Genomic DNA, 14,375 nt, shown 5'->3' with positions numbered 1-14,375 from the left:
CATGCCTAGCAATGTGTTCAACCACGATGTTGAAGGACCATGTAGTGAAAGGGTAATTCAGGCACTCTACCCATTGTGTCTTTGGCCTCTTCACGGAGTCTGCCAACGATGGTGCTAATTGTGCTGATAGATTTGTTACACGAACATTTATCGACTTAGGAATTGGTTTGAAACCACAACTTGAGACCACTGAGGAGACATCGGATGAGAAGAACTTTCATTTATAGCAGAAGAGATGAGTCAAAACCAGAACAGTGATTCCAAGTTCAGATAGAAATTTCACAGGACTGTGCTCTCTGTCACTGATCCAGTTTGGATCCATTAATCCAGATGCCTCCTACCGGGGTGAAAGTAAGTCTAGGGACTTACCGGTACGGGGCTGGGCTGGAGCCGGCTCTGGCCCCCGGAAGGGGCAGGGCCTCAGGCGGAAAGGGCAGGGCTGGGGAGGTCAGAGCCAGCCCTGGACCACCCTGTACCGGCAAGTGCCTCCTTCCCCCTCCCCGGGGCAACAGCAGCAGCCGGAGACTCTGGCAGCGGTTTAAAGGTCCCGGGGCGGTAGCGGTGGCCGAGCCCTGGGCCCTTTAAATCGTCCCCGGAGCCCTACCATCGCTTCCCCAGGGCTCCGGCTACCATTACCACGTCGGGCCCTTTAAATCAGTCCCTGGAGCCTGCCAGAGCCCTGGGGAAGCGGCGGCGGGGCTCCAGGGTCGATTTAAAGGGCCCAGGGCTCAGCCACCGCTACCACCCCAGGCCCTTTAAATCACCGCCCCAGCTCCGCCGCCGCTACTCCAGGGCTCCGGCAGCAGGGCTCTGGCAGCAATTTAAAGGGCCAGGGGCTCCAACTGCTGCTAGGAGAAGCAGGCCCTTTAAATTGCGCCTGGGGAAGCCAATCCACCCCAATACAGTGCACCGGCTCTTGCCGGTACGCCATATGGGGGCGTACCGGCTTACTTTCACCTCTGTTTCCTACCCATAACTATGGGGAGTGCCAGATCCAAATTTGAATTCTATAGCTTGGGCACCTTTCTTTGTGGATTGGAAATGAACCAGCAACCAAGAGGGGGAAAGCTCTAGCAGCTAGTCTTGGTCCACTGAGCCATCCTTTTCCCTAGCCTTTTCTGATTGTGATGAGAAACCTCTCCTCTTATGACAGTTGCTTTAATGTTCCAAAGACAATAATTGGCCTGCACCTTCTCTTGTTTGGCAGTTGTTCTGCTGCTACAGTCAAGGACAGCATCACTCTGATCTCCATGAAGAACTTAAGCACGAACAACAGTACGAGTTACCCCTCTTCGGAAAAGGTTTCTCTTTCTAGCCTTGCATTTTAGAGAATTGCTTAAGATTTTGTTTCTCTCCGTGGGCAGAAGATCCCTTTGCTTTCTTAATCCACCGGAAAGGTAGTAATAAACAGGTTCATGCAAACTTCCATAGGTCTGAGTTGGTTCAGATGAGCATGGACGAATTTGGGTGCTTATCCAAAGCTTACCTGAACTATCTGAGTCCTATTTCAGAGTACCAGCCGTGTTAGTCTGTATTCGCAAAAAGAAAAGGAGTACTTGTGGCACCTTAGAGACTAACCAATTTATTTGAGCATAAGCTTTTGTGAGCTACAGCTCACTTCATCGGATGCATACTGTTGAAAATACAGAAGATGTTTGTTTTTATACACACATCATGAAAAAATGGGCGTTTATCACTACAAAAGGTTTTCTCTCCCCCCACCCCACTCTCCTGCTGGTAATATCTGAGTCCTATGAAGCCCCATTGGAATGTACTGTCTGTCTTTGTGGGTATAAGTGAGGGTTACGTTGCCATCTAGAGGCCAGCTGACAACACACTGGAAAGGGACTACCACTATGGGCTAAAAAAGGTCTTCTTTAGCTGGAGGTAGAGATCTGTGTTTGAGAGACAAGGATCACTGCCAGAGCCCTGCTCCCAGCTCCCACTGTGGGTATGATGTATTGTGATTGGTGTTTGCAGTATATTGTTTCATTAACATATATGCCCTCCCACAACAGCTGGGCCATCACTTCCCTAGGGCTTACTATTTGACACCTGGTCTAGCATTTGGGATTGTTGGAGGGATGGACAGAGTTCCCAAGTGGCTCTCCAAGGGTTAGTCCCTAGGGATACTTTGCTTGTTTTCTTTTGCCTGCCAAGAAAGCCTGCTGATGCATCATGTTTTGGTTCTTTTGTAGGTGTTATGAAGACAGTGACATGACAGGAGCCAGGAGGAAACACTACTAGCCAATCTGCACTGACTTTCTATTTTGGCAGGGGGTGACATTTCCTTTATAAGTTATTACATCCTTTCCAATCAATATATGTACTCTAAAATCAAGCACAGTAACCCCATGTAGGTTATAAGAGTTTTCTCCAGCCAGAGCCAGCATCTCACAATGTTTCATGTTCTAACTATATTTCTGATAGGCACACAAACTTGCAGCGTGTTCTAGCAGCTCTTAGGGGGAGGAGAGCCAAACAACCTACAGCTTCACCGATGACACAGACCACTCCCTTAATGACTCTTTGGCATCCATGCCAGACAATCATTGGCTTGCCCCACAGCTGATCACAAATGACCCAGTTCAGCTTTGCACTGAAAGGCATGATCCAAAGCCCACTGAAACAAACAGAGAGACTCCCATTAACTTCAGCAGGCGTAGATCAGGCTTGAAGTGCTTTTGCTAAATTGAGGCATAATTGCTGAAAGTCCCTCTCCATGCCTCAGTTTTCCTATCTAAAACAGGAATGATATTTACCTACCTCCCAAGGGTGTTGTGAGGCTACATCAATTAATGCCTGGAAAGCAGTTGGAGATCCATGAATGAAAGCTGCTGGAGAGGTGCAAAGTACTTTTATTATAAATTACTACAAATTAAACTTCAACCAGCAGATTAGCATGTTCCTGTGACTACAGTATGCTCCCTGCAGGGAATAGCCATAACCCTTCCTTGATAGCAAATGTGGTCTTGGAGTATATGATGCTTCCAACAGGCCTGTGCTCTGATCCCTTCTGAATGGGGACAGCAACATCTCTCAGATAAAAGGATTCAATTACTTGGAATAACAGAAGTAAAGTTACTTTAACAGAATGCAGCTCTCTCTTTTCTGCCAGTCTTTGGTTCCTAACAGTTCCAACAATCCACCATACTTAAGTCTATATCTACATTTAAAATGCTACAGTGGCACAGCTGCTCCACTGTAACACTTCAGTGTAGACAATACTGACAACAACCAGAGGGATTCCCCTGTCACCGTAGTTAATCCACCTCCCTGAGAGGTGGTAGTAAGGTCAACAGAGGAATCCTGTCACCTAGCACTGGCTACAGCTCAACTAGTTTGCTCAGGGGTGTGAGTTTTTTCACACCCCTGAGTGACACAGCTGGGTCAACCTAACTTCAGCATAGACCCAGACCACAGGCAGAGAGACCTTGGCACATAATCAGTATACACTGGTCGACCTGAACACCAGCCTGGGACAAACAATCAGCCACATGTAGTTACATTTTAGCCCTTTCTTCAGGGCTCTATTTATTCTTCAGCCCACAAAAAGAAATGTGGAATAACAACACAACCAAGTCCTGTTTCTGACTGAGACTGGCCTCCAGTAGCAAATGGGTCTAATCTCCTCCAACCTGGGGGTCTGCTTGCTCCTCAGAGCCTTCTGCTGTAGCCACCAGAGAGGGTATACTGAACTCTCTCCTGGACCCTCAGTGATATCCCTCAGCTGGGAATCAGACCCAATCATTAGCTGCTGTCCAGCTGGGTCAGCTGATCCGCAGCACCTGCCTGCTGGGCTGCCCTCCACAACAGGGCCAGGTGCTCCCTGGCCCAAAAAGCAACACACCACACCCTTGTTACACTCTCTATACAACACTTAACAGGAAACATCAATGACATTCTCTGCCTAGGCATTTATATCATGATCATCACTGTGATGTTTGAGCACTGGTACCTCAGGTTTAACACAGACGTTTCTTTGCTAACATGTCTGTGACCAGACCACCTCCAGAGTTTTGAACTTTCAAAAGCTAAGTGATGCTGAGCCAGGGTAGTATGTAGATTGGAGCCCTCCAAGGAAGATGAAAAGTGCTGCAGGAAATTATATTGATGGCTGCTCCTTCCACCTGCAGTCAGTGCTGAACACTGAGCATGCTGGAGGTGGTATCCTTTGGGCAAGACATAGAACAGAGATCCTGGGACACTTTTGGTAATAGCACAGATGACCTGTTCAACTTCCCAGCCTCCTGGTATGGTAGAATTACATTGTACCTACCTCCTACATTTTCCTCACTTTCAAAGGGATCTGGGGATGTTCTACAACCTAATCCACTGTGCACTGTTAAAGATGATATGCAAAGAACTTTGTAAGTCAGACTTGCTCCTTTTTTTTTTGGCTCCTGTGTGATGTATATGGAGAGTTGGATAGGGTTAATTTCAAAAGTTCTGTTAGTTCACCTTTAATAACAGGAATTACTATTATTTACAAGAGGGTCTCACCCTTTGTTGCTTGTGTTGGCTAAGGCTGAGCTGTACATCCAGTGCCCTTGCAGTCTCCAGTGTGATCTGAGAGATATAGAAGAGAGACAATAACAAAAGTATGCTGTCTCCTGGCATGTGTGTATGCGTGTTGCCTTCCTGCTTATTGCGTCCTGCTCCCTTCCTGGTCCCATTCCTGTTTGTTCCCTGGTTCCTGAACTCAGTGTTCCAGTTCCTGGGGTGTGCTGCTACATTCCTGCCAGTTGGACTGCAGTTAAATTTTGTTTGGACTGTTTTGATCTAATTGGTTCACAGTTGTTACATGTTTTGATTAACCATCTACCTGAGGGCCCTGCTTCCGTTTCCTTGTGTTTAGAGACTGCTCTTCTGGAGTGCATCAGAGTGTAACACCTGGCTCCCCAGAGCAGCCTGGCCTGTCTAAGGAATCCTCCAGCCAGGTAACACATGATAATCCTCGAGGATAGCCCAGACTCTTGTGACTGGCTCCCTGGGTAGCACACCAGCCTAATCCAGATAAGGTTCCTGCAGCCAAGACATCAAAAAGGTTCATGGGTGAGCACCACAGAACCTACGAATACCCAGATGACTAAGGTGCCTAAGGTAACCCCAGCAGAAATCCCCTTGAGGCCAGACAGCACCTCCACTCAACGTAGCCAGCAGAGAACTCACAAAGGCCCTAGCTCAGCAAAGTGGCACTGTGTGGCTATGGGTTATAAACAGGTAGGGGATAAGACAAAACCCACCTACCCCAGTGGAGTTGGGGCACCCCAAAGTTGGTTAAATGGATCCTGAAACCCCTCTGCACTTGCCTCTGATTGGGCCTAAACACATTGGTTCCCTTCTGCAACCTTGAAGAGGCAGGAACTAACCCCAGGAACAAGCACTGCACTCAGCAATGAAACAACAAGCCCTCCAACAGCACCAGAGATGATTTGGGGGGTTTTCTGGAGGGCACGCACACAACTCCCCCAATCCCTGCAATAGTACAACCAAGAGCCAGGCACAGGCCTCAGGGCAAGTGTACTCTTTCTAGCCCCACCCCGGGGCCGGCGATCAGCCCAGAGCCAGTCCGATGTCCTGCAGCCAATGCCCTGCTCCTGCTCTGGAGGGGCATTCCTCCTCTTCAGTGGGGCAGCTGGCGGGCAGCAGGCTGTCAGAGTGGGATTTCCTCCTCATCCTCTAGGGCTAGCTCCTTTTTCAGCCTACCCGCTCCTGGGGACAAAGCTGACCCTTCCACGCTTCAGCCACTCTGCACCAGCACTAGGTCATTCGAAAGGCGCCCTGGGTCAGTACAGGGCCCCCCCCCGGGTTCCAGCATCCAAGTCTCACCGCCTCAGTGCCCAGCTCCCTGCACGTCTCCCTCCTTCCATCCGCCACAGAGCTGCTCTTGTCAGCAGAAGAGCATTGTGCCAGTTTCCCATACCCAGGTATAGTGGTGCTTTCACCCTGGGCTTGCTGACTTGGCTGGGCTATAGACTAAAGCCTGAGTGAGGCTTTCACTTGGGCTGGTCACCCACCCACTTCGCAGCGAGGACGCAGGCTAAATCACTCCAGTCATGGGCGGTGGGTATAATAGGCCAGGGAAGGCTAAGTCTTCGCTGGACAGCTGCTGCTGACCCGTCGCTGGACACCAGGGCTGCGGTGGCCCCGCCTCTTCCCCAAGGTCCTCACTGCCCCCTGCTGCTGCTTGCCGGTTAGTCCTCCACTACACCACCGCCCTCCGGAAGTCCCTGCTGCTCGCCACATCCCTCCTCCTCTTGGGAGGGGGAGTGCAGAGGGATGCGGCAAGCCAGCGGTGGGCGAGCGGGGGCATCTGACAGGGAGTGAGGCGGCTCGGATGGGCGCTGGGGTCAGCCTGGTGCTGGAAGGGGGTGGTTCAGTGTGGTGGGGACTGGCAGCTCGGCCCAGTGCTCGGGGGGCCAGCAGCTTGGTCGGGAGAGCCTTCAAAAGAAGGGGGTCCGGCGGCTTGGCCTGATGCTCGGTTCGCCCACACCAAGGCCCTGGTGCTCAGTGGGCCAGCGCCCTTAACTCCAGTGTTGATAGTCCTCCAATGCCTTCTCACAATTCTCCCCAGTTGCTCAGGACAGGCAAGTTCTCCTACAATTCACTCAGGACAGAATCATAGAGCAGCTCATCTTCCTGCAGCACAAAGAACCAAGTGCTGTGCCCCCAGCAATTCTAACTACACATGCAGTGAATGCAGCATGATTGAGGATGCATTGCAGTAGCTGGGGTATGGCTTGGCATGCCAGGTTGCTCACACAGGTGACCAGATCCGGGTGCCGATCCCTTGAGTTAAAAAAATACACCTACACTGGCTGAGATTCCCAAGGCCACCTAGGGGATCTGGATCCCCAGTTTCCATTTGATTGAAAGGGGAATTTATCCTCCAAATCCTTAGGTAGCTTTGAAAATCTCAGCCACTATATTTTGCAAGGTAACATTCTAAAGCCCAGATTCCAGGACTGATAACTGTACATTCCTCTCTGCCCAGCCTACGCTCATGACTCGCTCTAACAAAGTTAACTTGCTCCGTAGCCTGAAGGAACAGACTTTTCAAAATGCCTTATTTAACATGCGGCACAACAGGCAAATCTTGACTTCTTCTGAGGTGAACATCAAGATGTATTGATCCTCCAAATAAACATTGATGGCAGTGAAAGAAAAATAAATCTAATTTTCACTGACAGAATTAATATATGTATTCTTACATATACTCCATTGCACCAATCAATCAGGCACAATCATTTAGCCTGGTTTAATTTCATAGGGTGATTTAAGGATGTAGTCTGGAGAATGCAGGATTGAAACATGCTGATGCCAATTATGGACCTGCAGCTGGGTTTTAAAGAAGATAATAAAGCGTATGGAATAATAAATGCAATGTTTTCACAAGTAACTATTGATTGAGTTTCTAAATATGTCCATTAGTTTCATAATTTAAAAGTGTGTGAAAGGTGGACTACAAAGGATGTTTATTAAATAACCTGCCAAACTCTTCTTTAAAATTAGGAAAGGGAAAAACATATAGTTTGGAGCTGATGGGAAAACGGAACTTCTGTCCCACTGAAAATTCTGGTTGTCACAGTCTGATCCAGTCCCCCTCTCTGGACAGACACCAGTCTGTTGTGAGTGAACCCCAATGCCTGGATTCCATGTGCTCTTAAACTAACTGGGTCTGGGCAGAACAGGGTCATTATTCCTAATTCCTAGTTCTCCTGGGTGCAGACCCTGTGTTGCCACCCATTGTTGGGGTGCAGACTCTGCTGCCCAGCTGCCTTAGACCCCCATCTCAGTAGGTCACCTTGAAAATGAAAAGTGTAAAAATGTTTGCAATATTGAATAATATGAGGGTCAAATTCCAAGAATTCTCCTTCTAGCCCCTAAACCAGGGGTGGGCAAACTACGGCCAGTGGGGCATTTTAAGCCAGCCCGTGAGCTCCCACGGGGGAGCAGGGTCTGGAGCTTGCCCCGCTCCAGCACTCCAGCTGGAGCGCTGGGTCGGGGGCTGCACCACACAGCTTGGCTCTGCTCTGGCACTCCAGCCAGGGCACAGGGTAGGAGGCCGCACCACGTGTCTCCCGGAAGCTGCGGCATGGGCCCACTCCAGGTCCTATGTGCTCCAATGGCCCCCACCAGCGCTCCAATGGGAGCTGCTGCAGTGGTACCTGTGGATGGGGCAGCATGCAGAGCTACCTGTCTGTGCCGCCGTGTAGGAGCTGGAGAAGGGACATGCCACTGCTTCCGGGAGACGCTTGAGGTAAGCACTGCTCAGAACCTGCACCCCTGAGCCTCTCCCCACGCCCCCACCCCCTGCTCCAGCCCTGATCCCCCTCCTGCTCTCCAAACCCCTCGATCCCAGCCTGGATCATCCTCCTGCACCCCAAACCTCTCATCCCCACCCCAGGGCTCGCACCCCCAGCTGGAACCTGCACCCCTTCCCACACCCCAGCCCCAGCCCCGATCCCCACCCCCTGCTCTCAGTCCCAGCCCAGAGCACCCTCCTACACTCCAAATGCCTCATCCCCAGCCCCACCCTAGAGCCCGAACCCCCAACCAGAGCCCTCACCCTCTCCCACACCCCAACCCCAATTTTGTGAGCATTCATGGCCCGCCATACAATTTCTATTCCCTGATGTGGCCCTCAGGCCAAAAAGTTTGCCCACCCCTGCCCTAAACCATGTGCACATGTACCTCTGAAAACCTGTCCCTTCATGCTAATTGTTCCTAGGGTCCTACTGCCCCTTCTCAATCTCTAAACTCATGGAAGACACAGTCTACAACCAATTAACTCACTTCCTATTCTCCAGCTCTGCCTTGGATCGCTTCCAGTCTGTCTCCTGACATCCCCACTTTACAGAAATTACTCTCAGTAGGGTCTCTAATGACTTCTTTCTGGCCAAACCTCAGGCCCTCTACTCTGTTGCTTTTGACATTATCATTTATTCCCTCCTTGGCATCCTACCCTCACTGGGCTTTCAAGATACTGTCTTCTCCACCTACCTCTTTGACTTCTCTTTCAGCATCTTTTCAGCCTCCTACATATTGCCCTAATACAATTTGGTCATGTAACTAAGCAGTACAGTTGCTCCAAATAAAAGTGTGGAATGAGGCCACGAAGTTTATGAGGGAAGTTGGTCTCTGAGGGCATCTGTCTGAGGAAGTGGTCAACAATAGGAACAAGTTTGAGAACCACAATATTGAATCATCCAGCCTAGAGAAACTGATGGGCCCATCTGATTGCAACCTGGGCTGTTCTTGCAACCTCATCTCTAGGTTCACTGACACTCACTTAGCTCCCTTCAGGCTGTATAAAATGCAGCTGCCAAAATGATCTTCTTAACATGTCACCCTCCTCTTTGGATCTCACCACTTATTACCTCCTTTTCCACTACATCAAAATCAAGCTAATTGTGACTTGCTCCTCTCTACCTATGGGACCTTGTCTCTTACTGTGGTGCTCCCCACCTCCTCCACTCTCAGTGATGCCAGTTTTGTTGCCCCATTTAATTGAATCTCCCACAACTTTCTCTGCATTTTCTTCCATGCTGTCCCTACACACTGAATGCCCTTCCCAAGCTGATACACTATGGCCTGGTCTACGCTATGAGTTTATATCGGATTTAGCAGCATTAAATCTGAATTAACCCTGCACCCGTTCACACAATGAAGCCATTTTTTCGACATAAAGGGCTCTTAAAACCGATTTCTGTACTCCTCCCCAACAAGGGGATTAGTACAGAAATCGACATCGCCATTTCAAATTAGGGTTAGTGTGGATGCAATTCGAAGGTATTGGCCTCCGGGAGCTATCCCACAGTGCACCATTGTGACTGCTCTGGACAGCACTCTGAACTCGGATGCGCTGGCCAGGTGTACAGGAAAAGCCCCGGGAACTTTTGAATCTCATTTCCTGTTTGGCCAGGCGAGCTCATCAGCACAGGTGACCATGCAGAGTTCATCAGCACAGGTGACTATGCATTCCCAGAATCGAAAAAGAGCTCCAGCATGGACCAAACGGGAGGTACTCGATCTGATCGCTGTATGGGGAGAGGAATCCATGCTATCAGAACTACATTCCAAAAGACGAAATGCCAAAACATTTCAAAAAATCTCAGAGGCCATGAGAGACAGAGGCTACATCAGGGATGCAACACAGTCCCGCGTGAAACTTAAGGAGCTCAGACAAGCGTACCAGAAAACCAAAGAATCAAACGGACGCTCCGGGACAGAGCCCCAGACATGCCACTTCTACGCTGAGCTGCATGCAATTCTAGGGGGAGCCGCCACCACTACCCCCCCTGTCCGTGGACTCCGAGGATGGGATACTCTCCGCCATGGCTGAGGATTTTGCAGATGGGGAAGACGAGGAGGAGGACGAGCTTGGGGAGAGCACACAGCACACCGTTCTCCCCGACAGCCAGGATCTTTTTATCATCCTGAATGAAATACCCTACCAACCCAACAAAACTGGAGAAGGGACCTCTGGTGAGTGTACCTTTTAAAATATAATACATGTTATAAAAGCAAGCGTTTTTTAATGATTAAGTAGCCCTGAGGACTTGGAATGCATTCGTGGCCAGTACTGCTACTGGAAAAGTCTGTTAACATGTCTGGGGATGGAGCGGAAATCTTCCAGGGACATCTCCATGAAGCTCTCCTGGAGGTACTCTAAAAGCCTTTGCAGAAGGTTTCTGGGGAGAGCAGCCTTATTCTGTCCTCCATGGTAGGACACTTTACCACGCCATGCTAGTAGCAAGTAATCTGGTATCATTGCATGACAAAGCCTGGCAGAGTACGGTCCCGGTGTTTGCTAGCATTCAAGCAACATCCGTTCTTTATCTCTCTGTGTTATCCTCAGGAGAGTAATATTGTTCATGGTAACCTGGTTGAAACAGGGGAATTTGATTAAGGGGACATTCAGAGGTGGCCGTTCCTACTGGGCTGTTTGCCTGTGGCTGAAAATAAATCCTCCCTGCAGTTAGCCACGCGGTGGGAAGGGGGACCACTGGTGCTGAGCTGTTCGCGTTTGGCTAGCAGGGATCTTCCCTGATACCAGTCAGGCGGTGCAGGGAGGGGAAAAGCGATCATCCCAGAGAATTGGATGCGGGGAGGGGGTTAGTTTGGTTTCCGCTGCTGCACGTTAACAGGAAAACTGCAGCAGTAAATGGCCAACTCAACAGGCTTTGCTTGGTATGGGAAAGGAGGGGGCTGTTATGAAGCCGAAAGACTATGGCTTACCATGGCTGCCTGCAAGCCGAATTCTGTTGCTCGGCCCTGTGTGTATGCTCTCTAACACCAAAGCCGCAGGCACTCAATATAAGATGCAAAATACGACCTTGTACCAAAATCTCATGTGCTATGTAATGTGAATAGTGTTGTTCACTGTGAAAGAGTATAGCCATTGTTCTCTAAAATGTATCTTTTTAAATACTTCACTCCCTTTTTTCCTCCAGCAGCTGCAAATGTTTCAAGCCTCCCTCCTCCATCCCAGAGGCTATCTCGGATAAGGCAGCGAAAAAAAAACGCACGCGCGATGACATGTTCTCTGAGCTCATGTAGTCGTCCAGCACTGACAGAGCTGTGTAGAGGGACACAAATAGCAGAGTACAGAATGGTGGCTGATGAATGTGAGGAGAGGTGGCGGCAGGAAGATCAGAGGAGACATAAGGAAATGCTGGGGATACTGCGGGATCAAACGGACATGCTCCGGCGTCTGGTGGAGGTTCATGAATGGCAGCAGGATCACAGACTGCCGCTGCAGCCCCTGCTTAACCACCCTCCCTCCTTCCCAAGTTCCATAGCATCCTCACCCAGACACCCAAAAACGCAGGGTGGGAGGCTCTGGGCACCCAACCACTCCACCCCAGTGGACAGCCCAAGCAACAGAAGGCTGTCATTCAACAAGTTTTAAAGTGGCCTTTTCCTTCCCTCCTACCCTCCTCCCACACCCCACCCGGGCTACCTTGTGAGTTATTTCCGTATTTTTATAACCAATTAATAAAGAATACATGTTTTTTAAATGATAGTGACTTTATTTCCTTTGCAAGCGAGCTGTGATCGAAGGCAGGATGGTGGGTGGCTTACAGGGAATTAGAGTCAACCAAGGGGGCGGGTTTTCATCAAGGAGAAACAAACAGAAGTGTCACACAGTACCCTGGCCAGTCATGAAACTGGTTTTCAAAGCTTCTCTGATGCGCACCGCTTCCTGCTGTGCTCTTCTAACCGCTCTGGTGTCTGGCTGCGCATATTCAGCGGCCAAACGATTTGCATCAACCTCCCACTCTGCCATAAACATCTCTCCCTTATTCTCACAGAGATTGTGGAGCACAAAACAAGCAGCAATAACAATGGGAATACTGGTTTCGCTGAGGTCTGAGCGAGTCAGTAAACTGCACCAGCGACCCTGTAAACGTCCAAATGCACACTCTACCACCATTCTGCACTTGCTCAGCCTATAGTTGAACAGCTCCTAACTACTGTCCAGGGTGCCTGTGTACGGCTTCATGAGCCAGGGCATTGAGGGGTAGGCTGGGTCCCCAAGGATAACTATTGGCATTTCAACATCCCCAACAGTTATTTTCTGGTCTGGGAAGTAAATCCCTTCCTGCAGCCGTTTAAACAGACCAGAGATCCTGAAGCATCATGAACTCTTCCCGGCCATCCCACACTGATGTTGATGAAATGTCCCTTGTGATCCACCAGTGCTTGCAGCACCATTGAAAAGTACCCCTTGCGGTTTATGTACTGGCTGCCTTGGTGGTCCGGTCCCAAGATAGGGATATGGGTTCCATCTATAGCCCCACCACAGGTAGGGAATCCCATTGCAGCAAAGCCATCTAGTATGACCTGCACATTTCCCAGAGTCACTACCTTTGATAGCAGCAGCTCAGTGATTGCATTGGCTACTTGCATCACAGCAATCGCCACAGTAGATTTGCCCACTCCAAATTGATTTCCGACTGAGCGGTAGCTGTCTGGCGTTGCAAGCTTCCACAGGGCTATTGCCACTCGCTTCTCAACTGTCAGGGCAGCTCTCATCTTGGCATTTTTGTGCTTCAAAGCAGGGGAAAGCAAGTCACAAAGTTCCATGAAAATGCCCTTATGCATGCAAAAGTTTCGAGGCCACTGGGAATCATCCCAGACCTGCAACACTATGCGGTCCCACCACGCTGTGTTTGTTTCCCGGGCCCAGAATCGGCGTTCCATGGCATGAGCCTGTCCAATTAACACCATGATCTCCAAATCGTGGGGGAACGCGGTTTTAGAGAAAAGTGAGTTCATGTCCTCATCACCGCACTGCAGTCGCCTCTTCGCCTGGTTTTTCAGGTGCTGGTTCTGCATACACTGCATGATAATGCGCGAGGTGTTTACAATGGTCATAACTGCTGTGGTGAGCTGAATGGGCTCCATGCTTGCTGTGCTATGGCGTCTGCTCCTGCTCAGGCAATCCAGGGAAAAGGGCGCAAAATGATTGTTTGCTGTTGCTCTGGTGGAGGGAGGGGTGACTGACAACATGGCTTACAGGGTTGGCTTACAGGGAATTAAAATCAACAAAGGGGGTGGATTTGCGAGAAACAGAATGGCCCCCTCAAGAATAGAACTCAAAACTGGGTTTAGCAGGCAGCTGATTTCACAGAGGGAGGGAGGAGAAAATGAATACAAAACAAATCTGGTCTATTTCTTGTTTTGATCCACTTCATCTATCTTTATACATCTTGCTGGCAGTAGACTGTGCAGTACGACCACTAGCCATCGTCATCACCTGAGTGCTCGGCAGAAGACGGTGTAGTATGACTGCTGGCCATTGTCTTCTGCTGGCTGCAGATTAAAAGACAATGAGACGAATCGCCATGAGATGAAACTTAAAAGGGAAATGACTTGGCAGAGTTACTCCCATGTTTGCCCAGGCACCCCTGACCTCATTGAGGTCAGTTAAAAGAGTATCCTGGACTACATTGACGACGGCTACCAGTCATACTGCACTGTCTGCTGCCAAAAGGCAATAAACTGTTGCTGTGTAGCAATGCAGTGCCACATCTGCCAGCACCCAGGAGACATACGGTGACGGTTAGCTGAGCAGGCTCCGTGCTTGCCGTGGTATGGCGTCTGCACAGGTAACTCAAGAAAAAAGACGCAAAACGATTGTCTGCTCTTACTTTCATGGAGGGAGGGAGGGAAGGGTGGCCTGACGATATGCACCCAGAACCATCTGCGACAATGTTTTAGCCCCATCAGGCACTGGGATTTCTACCCGGAATTCAAATGGGTGGCGGAGACTGCGGGAACTGTGGGATAGCTACCCACAGTGCAACGCTCCGGAAGTCGAAGGTTGCCTCAGTACTGTGGACACACTCCGCCAACTACATGCA

At 49.8% G+C, this 14,375-nt stretch overlaps 1 protein-coding gene across 3 annotated transcripts in view; it reads left to right on the top strand.

The window, feature by feature from the left end:
- ECSCR (endothelial cell surface expressed chemotaxis and apoptosis regulator) overlaps positions 1-4,617 on the top strand; it is a gene marked incomplete at its 3' end in the record, with an annotated part of 48,740 nt that extends 44,123 nt beyond the window's left edge. For 2 of the 3 annotated variants that reach the window (XM_084636673.1, XM_084636671.1), the window contains one exon: positions 1,208-1,328. In XM_084636673.1, the coding sequence (XP_084492799.1) occupies positions 1,208-1,328 (121 nt within the window). Of the gene's footprint in view, positions 1-1,207; positions 1,329-2,198 lie in introns of those variants that run through there. The other variant, XM_084636672.1, reaches the window with a different exon arrangement.
- Between the last annotated feature and the right edge of the window lie 9,758 nt (positions 4,618-14,375).

The sequence above is a fragment of the Lepidochelys olivacea genome (genome assembly GCF_965140295.1).
Source record: "Lepidochelys olivacea isolate rLepOli2 genome assembly, chromosome: 8".
NCBI lineage: Eukaryota > Metazoa > Chordata > Testudines > Cheloniidae > Lepidochelys > Lepidochelys olivacea.
This window is presented reverse-complemented; position numbering and strand designations above follow the sequence as displayed.